Source organism: Heptranchias perlo, chromosome 13 (genome assembly GCF_035084215.1).
Source record: "Heptranchias perlo isolate sHepPer1 chromosome 13, sHepPer1.hap1, whole genome shotgun sequence".
NCBI lineage: Eukaryota > Metazoa > Chordata > Chondrichthyes > Hexanchiformes > Hexanchidae > Heptranchias > Heptranchias perlo.
Genome location: NC_090337.1, coordinates 59,684,679 through 59,699,559, shown reverse-complemented (window position 1 = coordinate 59,699,559; position 14,881 = coordinate 59,684,679). Strand labels below are relative to the sequence as shown.

The following is a 14,881-nucleotide window of genomic DNA, read 5'->3' as shown; positions in this document are numbered from 1 at the left end:
GTCATACATTCCATAGCCTCCTGTATGGAGACTACGTCCCCAAAGCAGAACTTGTACAGTTAAAAATACGTTATACTTGTAATCCTGATTCCTTAACCTTGAAGTGCAGGTCGGATAAGTTAAATCGGTTTATCAAGAACTCCCAAGAACATTAAGGTCTACCTTAATATGCAGCATGTGAACATAGTGTGAAGCATCGCCCACCACTTCCTGAGTTCATAGGGAGTTCATGCTTGTGTTGTTACAGAGACACCTAATACCATAGAGGGGATCGGCTGCAGGAAAGAAGGAAAGAACCTGCATTTATATAGCACCTTTCATGACCTCAGGATGTCCTAAAGTGCTTTACAGCCAATTAATTACTTTTGGAAGTGTAGTCACTGTTTTAATTTATCTGGTCTTCCCCGCAGGTCTGTCACTTCTGCATGACCTCAATCGAGCTGTGGAACTTTCTGCCCGCATGCTGTGAATTTACAAACTTGCACTACGGTGGGGTTTATGTATGTCTCTCCCCTTTATAATTATATTTTTCATTAAATGTATTTCCGCAGTGTAGGAAGCCCAATTGTCTCGGTAGGTAATCTACTCCACTCCACTCACTTCCCAGGTGTTATCTTGGCTCAGTAGTAGCACCCTCGCCTCTAAGTCAAGCTCCACTCCAGAGACTTGAGGAACATAGTAAACAGCCAATTTACACACAGCAAGCTCCCACAAACAGCAATGAGATAATGACCAGATAATCTGTTTTAATGATGTTGGCTGAGGATAAATATTGGCCAGGACACTGGGGAGAACTCCCCTACTCTTCTTCGAATAGTGCCGTGGGATCTTTTACGTCCACCTGAGCACTCCCTCAGTACTGCACTGGGAGTGTTAGCCTAGATTATGTTCCTCAAGTCTCTGGAGTGGAGCTTGACTTAGAGGCGAGGGTGCTACTACTGAGCCAAGATAACACCTGGGAAGTGAGTGGAGTGGAGTAGATGACCTACCGAGACAATTGGGCTTCCCACATTGCGGAAATACATTTAATGAAAAATATAATTATAAAGGGGAGAGACATACATAAACCCCACCGTAGTGCAAGTTTGTAAATTCACAGCATGCGGGCAGAAAGTTCCACAGTTCGATTGAGGTCATGCAGAAGTGACAGACCTGCGGGGAAGACCAGATAAGGGGTTGGGTTGTGTTAACACTGGCCTCAGTAACCAGTCTCGTATTGTCTCTGTCCGTAGGTCGGATCCGGAACACACCAGAGTCGGATGATTCCGTCATCGATCCCAACATCCTGTCCCTGAATATTCTAACTGCGGGGTTTGTGCACCCATCTCTGGAGGATCGGTAGGTTAGACTCTAGGCGTTCAGCAGGAGAGTCATTCGTGCGCACTGCCTAGATTTATCCCACTGCAAACTGCGTAGTAGTTTTCTTTATCGCTCTCAAATGATTTCCAGATCTCTCTTCTCTTCTATTAGATTCCCAGTACTCTCACTTGTTGCTTCCTTTCTCCTGCTCCTGCTCCCCTCTCTTGTTTATTCAGGAGCGCAGGGCTGGTCAAACCATCAGCTGCTCCTGGTGTAGTTTTTCCTTCTTTAACTTATCAAAACCCTTCAGAACTATGAATGCCTCTCTGAGGTACAGCATTTGGTTAGATGTAGAGTAAAACTTTCTCTACACTGCTGCGTCAAGCATTCCCAGTTCAAGTGCCCTACAGGTTAGATACAGAGAATAGTTCCCTCTACAGTGCCTCATCAAACACACCCAGATCAGGTACAAGATAGATTAGATACTGGTTAAAGCTCCCTCTACACTGTCCCAGTAAATACTCCCGGGTCAAGTGCACCACAGGTTAGATACAGAGTAAATCTCCCTCTAACACTACCCTGTTAAATACCCCCAGACCAGGTACAACACAGATAAAATACAGAATAAAACTCCCTCTACACTGCCCCATCAAACACTCCCAGGTTGGGTACAGCATGGGTTAGATATAGAGTCAAGCTTTGTACGTAACCCATTCTGTTCCTGACCTGAGAGTGATGGGACAGGGAATCCTGATACCACACAGAGCGTAATGCCCTTGTATGAATACAACTCCACAATCGCATGCAGACACCCCATACACAGCAAAAAACTGTGAGAGTATAAAACCATTTAAGTTCCTTGTTACTTAATACATAAAATAATTAGCACTTTGAAAAGAGTTCAAACAATAATTTAACCCAAAATGATACTGCTTTATGGCTTAACTGCGCTTCCATTGTTTTATGAGTTTACCTGAGCGCATTTATTGGGTTACAGTTTAATCGCAAGGTGTCTTTCATTCTGCACAGAGTGGATTCACAATTACTCAGTATTCTCTTCCCTTTGCAAAATTGGGTTGAGTTGTTCTTCGTTTTGTGAAGATTTAAAAAGCAGTGGCGCTTTTTTACTGTTCGTGCTGGAGGGGATTGAGGGCCAGGGGCACACACACGAGGTGGAGGGAAGCAGAAGGAACAATAAACCCCATCCATCTTGTCAACAGTACAGGGAAAGTATTCTCCCCTACCACCACCACCATAGAGGAAAACCCAGAGACGTAAACTCTGGGGAAAAACAGGGACCTGATACCAAGATCTACATCTGTCTAACTATTGTCTCGGAGTATTCTAAAATCCAGCAATAGGTAACACCAGTGTATAAGGTACACCCATGTTACAGATACCTCATGAGTTAAAACCCAGGAGTATCTCCGTATACTCGATGCAAGTTTGTACGTGTATTTTGTACATATTTCTATGTATATGAAAGTTGGTCTGATCCTATTCTTGGGTTAATCCAGTTGATCAAGTTAACAGGCTTTGCAGAACATGCATCAGTTGAGATGGGGCCAGTTCTTCATAAAACATGAGGTGCAGCCCCGCCACTCCTCCCCCCCACCCGGGTGTAGACACATCTCCTCTTCTAGTGACTCAACCACGCGGCTTGTAATCTCTCGCACACATTGGCATTGCTTACGAGGTGGCAGTTAGCCCTCTGTGTGTCATCTCTGAAACAACTCATTTTATATGTGGTGCTACGTGAAGATTTAAATATCTGCTCTCATTTGGACGCTGTGATGAATTTCAGGTCCAAGGGTCCAACAGCTGTCAGACTCCATTATAGACACAAGCACAGGATGGATTCTGGGATTCCTTTCATGCTTCTTTGAAAACCAGCCTCCTCCCTACAGTTGAGTATGGAGCAGTATTGACACAGAAAACTGTGGAGACTGCAGAGTGCTCGTGCCTTATAGTGGGAAACTAAATGCGAATTAAACAAAAACCTCCATCTTGACATTTGTGTCATCTCTTGACCTCTTTAGGAACAGGCAAAGGCCTCAAGGTCCAACAGGCCCACTGCTTCTTGAGAGACTGATTTCACTGTCTCATCATATCCTCCAATCTCCTCTCTTCATATGTAATTGTTTCTTGACCCCATTTATACCACCCCCTTCAGTGTCCTTCCCTGGTAACTTGTTCCACAACTCAGTTACCCTTTGGGCGAAAAAGTTCCCCCCTTCTCGCTCCTAACATGCTAATTTTTAACTTGTGCCCCCTGAGATTTGAATCTCCTTTCACAGCCCCAGTGACTGGACATTGTCCTTTTCATAGCTTGAGAGGCAGCATGGGCTGTTCATCAGTGCAGTGCAATGTAGGAAAGCCACACTGCCGTTCAGAGCAATAACTAGCCACTAGATGAGAGATATCCCATAAAGCTCTAGGGCATTACAGTCAGGCTCAGTAGGGAGCATCTAGATCATTCCATTGGTTTTGTGGAGTTTCCAGGATCACTAAGAGACTATTTGTAAGTGTTATTTTTTTTGCAAAGGTATCATTTGGTTTTCTCTCTTTCCTCTTCCGCTAATGTACTTGAAGAATTTTTGAAAATTGGTCATTATTTCTAGATGTATTGAAGATTTCATGGTGCATTACTACCCCTTCCCTGTACTTGGTGCATTGTAAATATGATGAGTTATGGATAGAACCTTAGACTGTTTGGCTCCCAGTTTAAAGGAGAGCTGTGCTGTGAACACCACCTCGATACTTAGAGCACAGAATCCAAAATGGCAAAAACTGCAATATTCTGCAAGCAAATTAATATCAGTAGGATTGGATGATGCTGTGTTTTAGACACTGTCCTTTCACACTCTGGGACTGGGTGGTACAGTGGGTCAGACACTGTCCTTTCACACTCTGGGACTGGGTGGTACAGTGGGTCAGACACTGTCCTCTCACACTCTGGGACTGGGTGGTATAGTGGGTCAGACACTGTCCTCTCACACTCTGGGACTGGGTGGTACAGTGGGTCAGACACTGTCCTTTCACACTCTGGGACTGGGTGGTACAGTGGGTCAGACACTGTCCTCTCACACTCTGGGACTGGGTGGTACAGTGGGTCAGACACTGTCCTTTCACACTCTGGGACTGGGTGGTACAGTGGGTCAGACACTGTCCTTTCACACTCTGGGACTGGGTGGTACAGTGGGTCAGACACTGTCCTTTCACACTCTGGGACTGGGTGGTACAGTGGGTCAGACACTGTCCTCTCACACTCTGGGACTGGGTGGTACAGTGGGTCAGACACTGTCCTTTCACACTCTGGGGCTGGGTGGTACAGTGCGTCAGACACTGTCCTTTCACACTCTGGGGCTGGGTGGTACAGTGGGTCAGACACTGTCCTTTCACACTCTGGGGCTGGGTGGTACAGTGGGTCAGACACTGTCCTTTCACACTCTGGGGCTGGGTGGTACAGTGGGTCAGACACTGTCCTTTCACACTCTGGGGCTGGGTAGGACAGTTTGTTAGAACAGCAGTAGAGACCTGGGATCAATAAGACCAGGGAAATGGGGAGAAATAAACTTGGGAAAATTGGAGTTTGGGCAGCGTGATATAGTACCAATTGAACGGTATTGCAGAGCACTTTCTAAAGGTAATTAAACTATCTGGTCTCCTAACCCTTTCTTATACATGTGACAAGGGTGAGGCTTTTAAAAAAGGATAACTCTACACAATTAGAAACTTGATTGATTGGTTTGTGTAAGGGTAAGTGTGTGTATGAGTTGAATGAGTGTGTGTATGTATGAGTGTGTGTGAATGAATATGACCAGATGTGTGTTTATGTGTGATAGAGTGTGTGTGAATGAGTGAACCTGTGTGTGTGAGATTGTGCATGAACATAAGAGAACATGAGTGTAAGAGAGTGTGTGAGTGTGAAGATGAGAGGGTGTTTGTATGTATGTGTGAGAGAGTGTGGATGCTACATGTGATTGTTTTTTTCATTCCAGCCGCTGCAGTGAATGTGCTAACGCTCTAAAAAGTGAATTGTCGAAGTCCCCTCCTGCTTCATCCCTGTTATGTGCAACCTCTGGACGTTGTTCCTGCCACAGACATAGAAGGTCACTAAACACCTCAGAATGGCAGAAGCATCTGTAAGTAGGCCCCTCCCAGATTAGCTTGGATGCTTGGGAAAATATTCTGCCCAGGACAAGTAGAGAAGATTATCAGGCAGGCGATTTCATTATCTGACCACACTGCTTGCCGGCAGTGATAAGCAAATACCAGCCAGCGTTGTATCCAAGAAAATGGCTGCCTAAGCAAAACAGAAGCTTGGATGTGATTGGTCAGGCACAATATTTGTTTTCCCCAGTCTGTAACTTCGCAGATCAGCTGGGTGCCAGTCCAGTTTTGAATAATGTATCCAGGATTTTTTAAAACCAAAGTAAAATGCCAAGAGGGACGATCTTCAGCGTCCATAAATCTGATTGCTAAAATAAAACTCCATTACTTCTGTGTCTTGTGAAATGCAGAAATCAGTTGTTAAGATCTTCATCAGCAGCACAACAATCATACTCAAGCCCCTAATCACGCTTTCTGCCCCGTCCTATCCTACCTTCTGTTCAGCTTTGGATTAACCCAGTGTTATGCATATCTAAACTTTGTGATCCAGCTACAACGCTACAGTCCCTGATCTGGCTTAAACAGGCAGTGCAGATTTCTTTTTTTACTAGAGAATCATCAGCTGCCAGATTCTGTGCTTGAGGGTGAGATCTGCAGTCATGCTGGAAAGAAAGGCATAATGCATTTACTCCTCACCTGCACATTCTTGAGTGCTCCAGTGGCCATGAATTCATAATCTGACTGAAAATCGAAACATTGTTTAAAAAAAAGGCAAGGAGCTTTAATTGTTACGTCAGATGGTCCCAAACAAAGCTGCTTAATGAATCTTAGTGACCTTCTATCTCCTAGAACATAGCTTTGCTGTGTCATTGTGCCCAGGGTGTGCTGAAGGCCCGAAGCCTCCATATGTGCTTTGCTTTAAGATGTTACCGTCACCTCCGATACTTTATTGAGTCTACTAACAAGGTATTGTTCTTGTGTTTTTGCAGGCAATTTCTTGATTCGGATATGCCTAGGTATTTTTTGTTTTAAATCCTTAAAATATTTATTTCTCTACAGCTTTCAGGCATCGAAATCCCATCGAAACCTTTGGTTTTCTTGATTTAATCTTCATTTATTTGGACTGTTTGTTTCCTTTCACTTTTCCTCTTTTCACCACATTCTGCAAAGACCTGCCAGGCATTGCCAGTTTGATTCGGTTTGAAGCCCGATTCCATTAGCTCTAAGGACGCCAAAGGCTGCATGTAACGCTTGAGATGGCTGTGATTTATGGGCTGACATATCACTAAGCACTGGGGGAAGGTCAGGGGGAGCTTTATCGCTGCTACTTCATTCCGTTAAGTTTTTTTTTTGCAGGGCAACGTGGGAGATCAGTGCGTGTGTCAGTCCTTTCAGTTGTGATAGACCTCAGTCTATCATGGTGTGGAAAGCTGGAATCTGATGTGCTGTGTTGAAGGCCGTATGGTGTTGCAAGGAATTTGGCCTGCCTATAAAATGGGTTAACTTGAGCACAAGCTGTGAGATGTTGTTACTATTGCTCGTGGGCCGGTCAAAGACCCTCATCCAACAATACATTTGAGGCAGTGGAGATTTGAACAGCAATAAGGAAAGGCCTGGGCAATCATGGTTGCCTTACAGATCAGTTGGGTGTGAGGTAGAGAGTCCAAATCAACATATTAATCCCTTAGAGGTCACACATAATGGACAATCTCTAAGCTGAATCTGATCATTTGTTGACTGACACCCCAAACACTGCTTGATTACTTTGGTTGTGGGGTCCAAATAAAGCACACTTTTCCCCCTTTTGTAACGGTATGAAGTTCCTGAAATGGCAGACTTGTTGAATAATTACTTTATGTCAGTCTTCACAATAGAGGAAGAGGATAATATACCTGACATTCCAGAAAAACTAATAATGAATCAAGGACTGGAACTCGCTAAAGTTAATGTAAGCAAGAAAACAGTATTCGAAAAAATCATGGCACCAAAGGCTGACAAATCCCCAGGACCTGATAGTTTCCACCCCAGGGTTTTAAAGGAAGTAGGTGAAGAAATTGCAGACGCTTTAGCCATAATCTTCCAAAGCTCTCTCGATTCAGGAATTGTCCCTTTAGATTGGAAAGTTGCAAATGTAACTCCATTTTTTAAGAAAGGCGAGAGAGAGAAACCAGGAAATTATAGACCAGTTAGACTAACATTTGTTGTGGGGAAGTTATTGGAACGAAATTTGAGCTGATTAGAGAGAGAACCAACGTGGATTTGTAAAGGGTAGGTCATGCCGAACGAACCTAATTGAATTTTTGAGGTAATAACTAAAGTAGTAGACGGGAATGTCTGTGGATGTAGTTTATATGGACTTCCAGAAAGCACTCGATAAGGTTCCACATAAGAGACTGTTAGCTAAAATTAAAGCTCATGCAGTTGAAGGCAAATTATTGATCTGGATTGGTTAGGCGGTAGAAGACAGAGAGTAGGGATAATGGGTATGTACTCGAATTGGAAGGAAGTGACTAGTGGTGTCCCACAAGGATCTGTGCTGGGGCCTCGACTATTCACTATATTTATTAATGACTTAGATAACACAATAGAGAGCCATATATCCAAGTTTGCTGATGACACAAAGATTGGTGGGATTGTAAGTAGTGTAGATGGGAGCATAAAAAGAGACAGTGATAGATTAAGTGAGTGGGCAAAACTGTGGCAGATGGATTTCAACACAGGTAAGTGTGAGGTCATCCGTTTTGGACCAAAAAAGGATAGATCCGAGTATTTTTTAAATGGTGAAAAGCTAGGAACAGTGGAAGTCCAAAGAGATTTAGGGGTCCATGTACACAGATAATTAAAATGTAATGGTCAGGTCCAAAAAATAATCAAAAAGGCTAATGAAACATTAGCCTTTATAACTAGAGGGCTAGAATATAAAGAGGAGGATGTTTTGCTACAGCTATACAAAGCCCTGGTTAGACCACATCTGGAGTACTGTGTACAGTTCTGGGCGCCGCACCTTGGAAAGGATATATTGGTCTTGGAAGGAGTGCAGTGCAGATTCACCAGAATGTTATCAGGGCTCCAAGGGTTCGATTATGAGGAGAGATTACATAAACTAGGCTTGTATTCACTGGAATATAGATGGGTAAGGGGTGATTTGATTGAGATTTCTAGGATTTTGAAAGGAATTGATAGGGTAGATAGAGAGAAACTTTTTACACTCTTGTGGCAGAGTCTAGGACAAGGAGACATAACCTTAACATCAGAGCCAGGCCATTCAGGAGAGAAGTTAGGATACATATCTTCACACAAAGGGTGGTAAAAGTGTGGAACACTCTCCCACAAAAAGCAGTAGGTTCTAGCTCAATTAATCATTTTAAATCTGAGATCGATAGATTTTTGCAAGTCAAAGATTTTAAGGGATATAGAGCCAAGGCAGGTAAATGGAGTTAGAATACAGATCAGTCATGATCTCATTAAATGGTGAAACATGCTCGAGGGGCTGAATGGCCAACTCCTGGTCCTATGTTCCTATTCAGAAGGGTATGGGTTATTCACTGTGTAACTGTATGGATTTCCTTTTTATTCAGCAGAGTAAGGGTTATTCACTGTGTAACTGTATGGAGTTCCTATTTATTCAACAGGGTAAGGGTTAGTCCTAGTACAGCACTATGGAGTTCCCATTTATTCAGCAATGTAAGGGTCACTCAGTCTAGCTGTATGGAGTTCCTGTTTATTCAGCAGGTTAATGGTTAGTGTGAATATTGAACGGCTATTCATTAAGGATAGGGTTACTCACTGTGTAACTGTAATGAATCACCGTTTATTCAACAGGGCAAAAGTTGCTGACTGTGTAACTGTATGGAGTCATTCTTTATTCAGCAGGTTAATGGTTTCACATTGGCATCCCAACACGTTACGGGTTACTCACAATGTAATTGTATGGAGTTACTGTTTATCCAGCTGGGTAAGGGTTTCTCACTGTATTTGTACAGAGTTCCTGTTAATTCAGCAGGGTAAGGGTTATTATTGTAACTGTGGAGTATCTGTTTGTTCAACAAGGTAAGGGTTACTTACTGTATACATAAATACTGTTCAGAATGTAAGGATTTCTCACTGTATCTGTACGGAGTCAGTGTTTATCCAGGAGGGTAAGGATTTCTCACTGTATCTGTACAGAGACAGTGTTTATCCAGCAGGGTAAGGATTTCTCACTGTATCTGTACAGAGACAGTGTTTATCCAGGAGGGTAAGGATTTCTCACTGTATCTGTACAGAGACAGTGTTTATCCAGGAGGGTAAGGATTTCTCACTGTATCTGTACGGAGTCAGTGTTTATCCAGCAGGGTAAGGATTTCTCACTGTATCTTTACGGAGACAGTGTTTATCCAGGAGGGTAAGGATTTCTCACTGTATCTGTACGGAGACAGTGTTTATCCAGCAGGGTAAGGATTTCTCACTGTATCTGTACGGAGTCAGTGTTTATCCAGCAGGGTAAGGATTTCTCACTGTATCTGTACGGAGACAGTGTTTATCCAGCAGGGTAAGGATTTCTCACTGTATCTGTACGGAGACAGTGTTTATCCAGCAGGGTAAGGATTTCTCACTGTATCTGTACGGAGTCAGTGTTTATCCAGCAGGGTAAGGATTTCTCACTGTATCTGTACGGAGTCAGTGTTTATCCAGCAGGGTAAGGATTTCTCACTGTATCTGTACAGAGACAGTGTTTATCCAGCAGGGTAAGGATTTCTCACTGTATCTGTACGGAGACAGTGTTTATCCAGCAGGGTAAGGATTTCTCACTGTATCTGTACAGAGTCAGTGTTTATCCAGCAGGGTAAGGATTTCTCACTGTATCTGTACGGAGACAGTGTTTATCCAGCAGGGTAAGGATTTCTCACTGTATCTGTACGGAGTCAGTGTTTATCCAGCAGGGTAAGGATTTCTCACTGTATCTGTACAGAGTCAGTGTTTATCCAGCAGGGTAAGGGTTTCTCACTATCTGTACGGAGTTCCTGTTAATTCATCAGAGTAAGGGTTATTATTGTAACTGCGGAGTTTCTGTTTGTTCTACAAGGTGAGGGTTACTTACTGTATACATTCCTGTTCAGAATGTAAGGGTTTCTCACTATATCTGTATGAAGTCAGTGTTTATTCAGCTGAGTAGGGATTTGCTCATTGTAACTGTTTGGAGCCTCTATTTATTCAGCTGGGAAAGGGTTACTTACTGTGCATGGTGTTGCTGTTCAGAATGTAAGAGTTTTAAAAACAGAAAATGACCATTAGATCCAACAAGCCTGTCAATTTTTCCAAGATCATAGCTTGCCACACCTGTCAATCTTTCTCTCCTGAAATACACCTGTAGCTGCCTATTGAACCCACTGATGCTGTTTGCTTCAATGATATTCCAAATGTTCGTCAACTCTATTAATTTTTGTGTAAAATCATTGAAGATGACTTCCCTTCCTACTCCTGATTTTAGCTTCTGTGTCCTGGTATTTGAAATCTTTTGCTTATAGGGAACAATACCCTGCACCACTTCGCAATCTGGAAAACTTCACTTAGGTATCTTGAAAGTTCATTGTTTTGTCAAGAAATCAAAACCAATTTTGTGAACCTTTCCTCCTAATTTCAATTCCTGATAACTGGAATAGTCAGCAAGGTGAGGTTTCTTACTGTGTAAATATACAGCATTCCTGTTTATTCAACAGGGTAAGGGTTACTCACTGTGTAACTGTACAGAATTCTTGTTTACTCGGCAAGGTAAGGGTTACTCACTGTGTAACTGTACAGAATTCCTGTTTACTCAGCAGGGTAAGGGTTACTCACTGTGTAACTGTACAGAATTCCTGTTTACTCAGCAGGGTAAGGGTTACTCACTGTGTAACTGTACAGAATTCCTGTTTACTCAGCAGGGTAAGGGTTACTCACTGTGTAACTGTACAGAATTCCTGTTTACTCAGCAGGGTAAGGGTTACTCACTGTGTAACTGTACAGAATTCCTGTTTACTCAGCAGGGTAAGGGTTACTCACTGTGTAACTGTACAGAATTCCTGTTTACTCAGCAGGGTAAGGGTTACTCACTGTGTAACTGTACAGAATTCCTGTTTACTCAGCAGGGTAAGGGTTACTCACTGTGTAACTGTACAGAATTCCTGTTTACTCAGCAGGGTAAGGGTTACTCACTGTGTAACTGTACAGAATTCCTGTTTACTCAGCAAGGTAAGGGTTACTCACTGTGTAGCTGTAGATTTGCTGTATATTCAGCAAAGCAATGGTTACTCATTGTGTAACTGTATCGAGTCGCTGTTTTTTTCACCAGGGTTAGGATTACTCACTGGTTAACCGTAGCGTGTAATGGTGACTCACTATGCAACCAGGGATGGCCTGGTGGATTAAATCACCATCAGAGTTGGACTGTTCCCATCAGCAGAGATTGAAAGAGATTGCGATGCATTTACAGACAAAATACAGTCACCATGCTTCCTCCACAATTGTATCTGGTGACACAGCCATCCAGCCCACAGCATGTCCCAAGCCCCAACTAATTCGCAATCCAGGTCTTTGCAGAATATTCTATTCCTCTCGGAGGAAACTGCACGCTAATGCTCGTTGGCAGTCTGTACTCTGGGCTGTGGTGGAGGGCGGAGGCTCTTATTTTGCCCCCAATCCCATCCCTCCCTTCCTTCACCCCCCCCCCCGCCCCCCTCTGTCGCTCAGGCCGGCATCACTGACATGGCATCTAACATCTTGAGAACTAAACTTCTGACATTTTTTTCTTTTTTTTCCCCTTTTGTGTTTGTCTCTGGGTTGTCTTCACTAAAAGCATAACACACGGAAATGACAATAGGTACACAGTGAACTTTTCTTTCACTCTCTCTCCAGTTTGTGTCCCGTCCTTTTGTTTCACTCACTGGTATCACTTGTTTTGGTTTTATTTACTCCCCTGTCGGTGTCCTGTGCCTGTTAACTTGCTGTTCCCTCCGATGATATCTGTGCTCCTTTTACAATGTCGTTATTGCAAGATTGTGATATTTCCTTTGTTCAAAGAAACAGTATTCCTTCTTATCGGCCTGCAACCAAAGCCTTTTCAATCCTTTTCGAAATTTAAACCCAGCAGAAGAAAATATCAGAAATAAAACAAAAAAGTTGCAAATGCTGGAAATGAACAACGGGGGGCGGGGGGTGGGGGGAAGAAGGGAAATGCACAGTGATTCTGCGCTGCCAGTGGCTTTTCTGCCGAAACAGGCATAAAGTCACGAATTCTCAGTGAGTGAGCCTTCCCTCCACTGGCCCGCATTCATAAAGACGGCCCTCGCGGGTCTGTCTGCATTCGAAAAGAGGAAAGACAGGTTAGCGCTGGAATCCTTCATCAGAACTGGGATTATTGGAGGGGGTGGGGGAGAGTCTCTTTACAGGACTGATCAAACTGAAAAAAGGGGTGGGGAGAACAACCAATGAGTTGGTTGCCTTGGAGTAGATAGATCTAGTCGAAGAGCTAGCACTGGCTCAGATGGAGATGGACCAAATGGCCTCCTTCTGTGCTATGAATTTTACAACAAGAAGGTTATAAAAGAGTTCAGGTGGGCTAATTACTCTTAAAAGAAGAGGCAGCGCTGGGGTTAAATAGCCTGGAAACGGATTTGAAATGGCTGCTCGATTTCTAAAGGTCATTTCAGGCAGATGAAGAGAGGGAGTATAAACAGGGGGAGTATAAACAGGGGGAGTATAAACAGCTCCAAAATGGAAAAGAATGAGGAGGAGTGTGAATGGGAGGAACTGGCAGACAGATGAGGTCTCAAACTGCTAAAGTCAATGTCCCACCCAAAGTACTGCAGGGTGCCCAGGAGAAAGGTGAGACACTCTTCATTGAGCTTGGTTGGACTTGTGTAGGAGGCCAGAGATGGAGAGAATAATTGAAGTGCAGTTGATTCAGGAATTATTGGGGGTGCCCTGAATACTGGAATCTGGACCCTGGGAGAAGGGTCAGAGCTTGCAGGGAGTGGGTGGTGGGGAAACAGCAGAAGCGCTGCTTGTGATTTTCTCTCCGTTAATTTTAGTGGCCAGATGATTGCTGACTCCAGCAGCACTGTCTGTGCTGACAGCGTGGAATCAGCCCTCTGAAACAAAAAAAAACAATGCTCTGGAAATACACAGCAGGTTGAGCACCGTGTGAGACAGATTAACGTTTCAGGTGGGGTGCTGAAACACAGCAAGTTTGTTGCGAAGCCTGGTTTGTTTCAGGACTTGTCAGCAGTGTCAGGCTGGGCTGGGCTTTGTAGCAAAAGACTGGGTATAGGGGAGAAGATAAAAGGGCTGATTCCACCAGCCCACACTTTTAGCAGGGAATCACACTCAAAGCGAGCGCGGTTTGGGAAATTGGGGCAACCATGTTGTCACCCTATCTCCGATCCACCCTCCCTTCAGGTGCAACTCCCCACAGGAGCACTGGATCGTGGAATTACCCCTAATATTATCAGCAAATAAAAGAATCCAAGTCAAAAAGGTAATTTCTTCCTCTGTTGAGCTCCTCCCTTTCATCACCGTACACACTAACTCCCAGCCTGAGGGAGCAAACAGACAATTTACTACCAGTCCATGCCCGCAGTGTTTCAGCACCTGACTATGAGGTGTTCAGTTTGGGTTCGTCTACATAGCAACAGCCACTGTAGGGGTCATTTTTTTCACCTTCACTGCCTGGGCGGTAATCGATGGGACAAAAGTCGGGCATGTTCTACAACGGGCGGGCGATCCGCTCCGCCAGACTACTGCCCAGTCTGCTTTAGGATGAGGCACTACATAAATGCAAGGCTTTCTTAAGATTTCTCTTTCACTCTTCTTGCTGCCCTCCCTCACCCTCTTTCTTTCCCTCTACCCTCTCTTCCTTTCACTTCCCTGACATTCATCATCCCCCTCCATTCCCCTTCCTCTCCCTCACTTCCTCTGCCTGTCTTTTTCCCCCTTCCCCTCCCCCTCTTTCCCCCTCCCCTCTCTCTTCTCTATCTCTCTCATCCTCCCGTCTCCCTTTTTTCTTCTTTCCCTGCCTCTCTCTCTTCCCTTCAAAACTATAAGCCAGTTAGTGGTCCACCATAGATTACAATATGGAATACCTCACAGTCCAGCTACACTGGTTACTGCTGTAGACCGGGCTTTTGGGTCAAAAGCCTACAGGTTGACTCGAAGTGGATTCAAGAACTTTGCAATCATGGGACACATTGGGAGGAACATGTTTGTAAAGGGAAGTTAAAAGATATGCAACTGAGAAGCTTCTTAAGAGTTTGGCCAGAATTTACAGTTCAGAGTTGTTAGATAGGGAGCACTTTGGAGGAAGGGGGAGAGAGGGAATCATCTGCGCTCCATAAACATGCTTCCTTACCACTAATACAGAGCAGCTTTGATGGTGACCATGGAGAGGTTTGGGTCCTAGGACTATCCTAAATAGGGAGTGGGACATTATGAGGATTGGAAGAAGCAAGAAAAC

The 14,881-nt window shown here is 44.0% G+C and overlaps 1 protein-coding gene across 14 annotated transcripts in view; it reads left to right on the top strand.

Annotated features, from left to right (window-relative positions):
• Positions 1-14,881, top strand: part of kif1aa (kinesin family member 1Aa) — a 342,099-nt gene that overhangs the window by 224,135 nt on the left and 103,083 nt on the right. For 7 of the 14 annotated variants that reach the window (XM_067994795.1, XM_067994796.1, XM_067994794.1 and 4 more), the window contains one exon: positions 1,233-1,338. In XM_067994795.1, coding sequence (XP_067850896.1) covers positions 1,233-1,338 — 106 coding nt within the window. Of the gene's footprint in view, positions 1-1,232; positions 1,339-6,401; positions 6,429-12,226; positions 12,251-14,881 lie in introns of all 14 variants that reach the window. The other 7 variants (XM_067994792.1, XM_067994785.1, XM_067994783.1 and 4 more) reach the window with 2 other exon arrangements.